The 4,631-nt window shown below is 38.4% G+C and overlaps 1 protein-coding gene across 1 annotated transcript; it reads left to right on the top strand.

Annotated features, from left to right (window-relative positions):
- Positions 1-693: 693 nt before the first annotated feature.
- Positions 694-3,199, top strand: LOC122335893 (insulin receptor-like; the record flags this gene model as incomplete). Its single annotated transcript, XM_043233658.1, has 6 exons — positions 694-838; positions 940-1,154; positions 1,247-1,373; positions 1,723-1,973; positions 2,720-2,887; positions 2,982-3,199. Coding segments are annotated over 6 exons (1,109 nt in total), but the record flags the coding sequence as incomplete, so codon positions are not given.
- Positions 3,200-4,631: the final 1,432 nt, after the last annotated feature.

The following is a 4,631-nucleotide window of genomic DNA, read 5'->3' as shown; positions in this document are numbered from 1 at the left end:
AAAAAAACATATGGTTTAAGTACTATTATTGGAGGAAGGGACCCCAGATATGAGAAGATATTAGCATGGTATTAGAGCCATATACAAAGTACTAATTGTTATAACTATTTCAAAACTCAGTGAATATAAACCTATCAGACCGATCAGATCATTAGGATCGAGTTTGTTAGAAATACTAGTGGTTCACAAAAAATGAGAAATTCGCTCTTAGATATTATGCTATTTTAAATCATTTAAAATGTTTTGCTTGTTTTTATTGTTGCAATTTAATATTTACAATCATTTTAATTCCTCGATGTAAAGCACTTTTGTGTGAAATAAAATATACATAAATATACTTGCCTTGCTTAATTGTCCAGTTTGTTGTTAATTATTACTTGGTAATAAATTACAAAAACACATACACTCATTTGTGGGTAGTTAATGTATAAATGTGCCCTATGGTGTGATGAAAAATGAAAGAAAGATGTGACAAAAAACGCTAACATTGAAGATAAACCTCTATCCTGCTAAATGCTATACATTTTTCTTATGTTATTTGTATGTAAATTTTTTTTTATTCTACATTTTTTGCTATTTCACACCATAGGACACAGTCAACACAGTGAACATTTATATGTCAACTACCCATGTACATTCTACAGAGTGCAGGTTTTCAAAAATTCTGAGCTTATTTCCATCTCTCCCTGTTAGATAACATAGCCGCAGAGCTGGAAGCTAACCTGGGACAGCTGGAGGAGATCACCGGCTACCTGACTGTACGACACTCATACGCCCTAGTCTCTCTATCTTTCCTTCGCAAGCTCCGAATCATCCATGGAGAGACACAGGAAGTCGGGTATGAGTCTTGCTTTTGGATTTGTCAAACCTAACTATCCCATGTCATCTATTCCTACTCTTCCCTCGTCCTCACTCGTGCGCTGTGTTCTTTCCCAATAGAAATTATTCTTTCTACGCCCTCGATAACCAGAACCTGCGTCAGTTGTGGGACTGGTCCAAACACAACCTGACCATCAAGCAGGGTCGCATGTTTTTCCATCATAATTCTAAACTCTGCATGTCAGAGATCCGGAAGATGGAGGAGGTGACGGGCACTAAGAACCGGCAAACAAAGAATGACATTGTCTCAAAGACCAATGGAGATCAGGCTTCATGTGAGGAGGACCTAGCCTTGCATTTCGCTTATGCTCATATGCTCTTTCTGGATAAATCTGAATGTGTTTTTTCCTTTGCTTTGTTTCCCTAGGTGAGAGCCAGGTTTTGAAATTCACGCAGATTCGCACACTTGCTGACAAGATCATAATTAAATGGGAGCCTTTCTGGCCACCTGATTTTCGAGACCTCCTCGGATTCATGGTTTTATACAAAGAGGCGTAAGTGACTCAACTTTTTGTATGGAGCTTAATCAATGTAGACAGTTTATTTACTTTGTTTTGAATTAGGCTGTGAAGAATCGAAGTACTATACAAAATCCAGAGCATTTTGCCCACTGGAAAGTTTTAAGTGAAGTCTGTATTTTGCCAACTTAATGGTCCATACCAAGTTAAACAGACTGTACTTCCCGTACTTCCGCCTCATTTTCATTCTCCCGTATTCAAAATGTGAACTACCCTGACTCTAAAGTTAATTTTATAGCTGTTCTTTAGTGTTTATAGATTGAATTCATTCCAGTGAAGTGTTTTTTGTGTAAGGATTTGTTGACATTTCTCTTTGCGTCTCTAGGCCATATAAGAACGTGACTGAGTTTGACGGTCAGGATGCATGTGGCTCTAACAGCTGGGTCATAGCAGATGTAGACCCTCCACCTCGCGCCACAGATGGAAAGGAACAGCAAGAGCCCGGGTACCTCATCCTCCCTTTGAAGCCGTGGACACAGTACGCCATCATGGTCAAAACCCAGCTCTCCGCTTCTGATGAACACCAAGTTCATGGAGCAAAGAGCGAAATTATCTATGTCCGCACCAATGCTACCAGTAAGAGCTTTAGAAAAAGTTTTTTACAGCTCCTTACACTGTCATGCAAAATGAAATGTAAAAAATATGATTATTTTTCCAAAAGTGGAGAGAAAAGTACACGCTTGCTCAAAACAAATCTCTATTAGAGGGTTGAATTAAAAGCATTTGTATGCATGATCTCTGTACCAAATCTGCTTAAACTGAATTTAGTCATTTCTGAAGTCGTTTTCTGGTTCCAGTAGCAGTGTTTATTGTGTAGGTTTGGCATGGGAGAGCAATAAAAGAGGTCAAAGGCTGGTAAAATAGGTTGCTGCTAACTTTCAGCGGTATGAAATCACTCAGCAGTGTGCAGCATGACAGGCCATGATTTAGGAGAAAAATCAATGTGGTTTGCTTTCAGTGCTGCCAGGTGTCTGTCTGGCTTCCTTTTGAGCTTGTTTTGTCTTTCTTTCCTGATAAACCACATAACCATTGACTAAGTTGAGAACATTGCTTCGGCAGCTGGTTGGCAAGGGCTAAAAGTAGTGCTGTAGGGTTTTTTTGTGTCTTTTTTTTTTTTTCTGGTTTAGCAAACAGTTGGGTTCACATGCCGTGACATTGATGGTGCCCCTCCACTTCTTCCTTTTTTAGACGGAAACTGCTTTTATTCTTGTCTCATTGGTGACCCAGTCTGACAATGTGGTCTAACCGGAATTGAGTTTAGTCTCCTGTTCTACTTGTCTACATTTTTGACTTTTGTTTAAAATCATTCGTGTCTTTTTTAGAACCCTCTGTGCCACTGGATCCAATATCCTCATCAAACTCCTCATCTCAGATCATTCTGAAGTGGAAGCCTCCTAACGATCCAAATGGAAACATCACACACTACCTTGTCTTCTGCCAGCAGCAACCAGAAGCCAGCGAGCTCTATAAGTTTGATTATTGTCAGAAAGGTTAGAAAACATGCAATAACATCATGAAACGTACACACTGCCATTCAAATGTTTAGAGTTTTGAATGGTAGTGTTTGTTTTTTCTGTTGTTCAGGTATGAAGCTGCCCACCAGAGCCCCTACACAAGTGGACAGTGAAGAAGAACAGAAGTGGAACCAAACCGAAGAGCAGGGCCAAGATAGCCGCTGCTGCGCTTGCCCCAAAACAGAGAAACAGCTAAAAAAAGAGGCGGAAGAGACAGAGTACCGCAAAACCTTTGAGAACTACCTCCATAATGAAGTCTTTGAGCTCAGGTAAATGTTCTGTAAACTAGTGGAGATTACAGCTGCAAAAATGAAAGTGTAATCAATAATGAAAATATTTGATTTACAAATGATCATTTAGAATCTGCACCAGTGACACAAAGTAGTAAAAAGTAGTTTTCTGTGGAAAAAAAGACATTTTATTAATTTTGTGTTCAATATATAGCATATACTATATATTATGCTATATCGTTTTCATAAATAGACATTATATGGCACACATTATTCATAATCTTTTAATTTATAGACAATATATTGCATATATTGAATTTGCTTGATATATGGCATGCATAATAAAAACATAAGATGCTTTATGCACATAAAAACTTTTTTTTGTATATATAGGGAATATATAATATAAAGAAACATTATGTAGACTCATTCATCAATTAACAGCACATTGCCTACATTATATAAACTTATATAAAAATGTTGTTTATAGACAATATATATCATACGCTTTGTACACATTTAGTCAGTGAATGTTGTACGTTATGTCTTTTTTCCAAGGAGAGCATTGTGCAAGATTTATGACAAGATGTATTAACTATCGAAATAGTTCTTAGTTAGGCCTAGTCTAAAGGCTTTAGAAACAGATGGTATTTTTCCGCTCAGAGACCCTTGAGATGCAGCTGTCAGATTCTTCACCTGACATGACCCTCTAGGTGGAGATTCTCAAGTGGTTCATGGTGTTCATCTGTTTTCTCCAAAGTTCTAAGCTCAGGGTTGAACGTCTTAGTGGTGGTCAGGCTGGGTTGTTTTTGACTCCACCAAGACCTTGAGTATGTGTTTTCGTTAGGTGCTATTACGCTGTCTTTGTGTATCTTTGGCCTTCAGAAGCTCGCAGCTGGCTTTAAAGATCCCGTTCCACTCCTACACACACATGCACACTCCCATATACACACAAACTTTCTCTCATGCCTTGCACAGGCCTTGGTTTAGTGTAATCTTTGTTTTGGGGGAAGATGTTGTCTGCTCTGTAGTAGTGATAGAGGAAGTGCAGACTCCTACAGTCGGTTTGTCTCACTACCCTTCATTGTTCTAAATATTATGGTTGTCTTGCAGCTGGACCACACGTTTTATTCACAGTGCTTTTACAGACTATAAAAAGTATTCAGTTCATTTTATTTAGATGTTAAAATATGGTTATACTTAAAAATGATTTTATCCTCGGAAATGCTTCGGCTCTTAGAGCACACCAAAAGAGCTGAATCCTCCTGTCCTGAGCTCTTATATTTGAGGAAATAACTGAAGACTGTGGTGCTCTGGTAGTGGTTTACCACTGGAATAGTTAAAACAAACCACATGAAATGCTCCTCTGCTCCCTCTAGTGGTGACGTGAGTAATGAACTCGGTGAACTGGATTTTCGAGACTTGGAATCCATGTATGGTAGTGTTCTATTCCTTTAAAAAAAGACCAAAATAACCATAAGGAAATGTAT

The sequence above is a fragment of the Puntigrus tetrazona genome, unplaced genomic scaffold (assembly GCF_018831695.1).
Source record: "Puntigrus tetrazona isolate hp1 unplaced genomic scaffold, ASM1883169v1 S000000936, whole genome shotgun sequence".
In the NCBI taxonomy this organism is placed as follows: Eukaryota; Metazoa; Chordata; class Actinopteri; order Cypriniformes; family Cyprinidae; genus Puntigrus; species Puntigrus tetrazona.
This window is presented reverse-complemented; position numbering and strand designations above follow the sequence as displayed.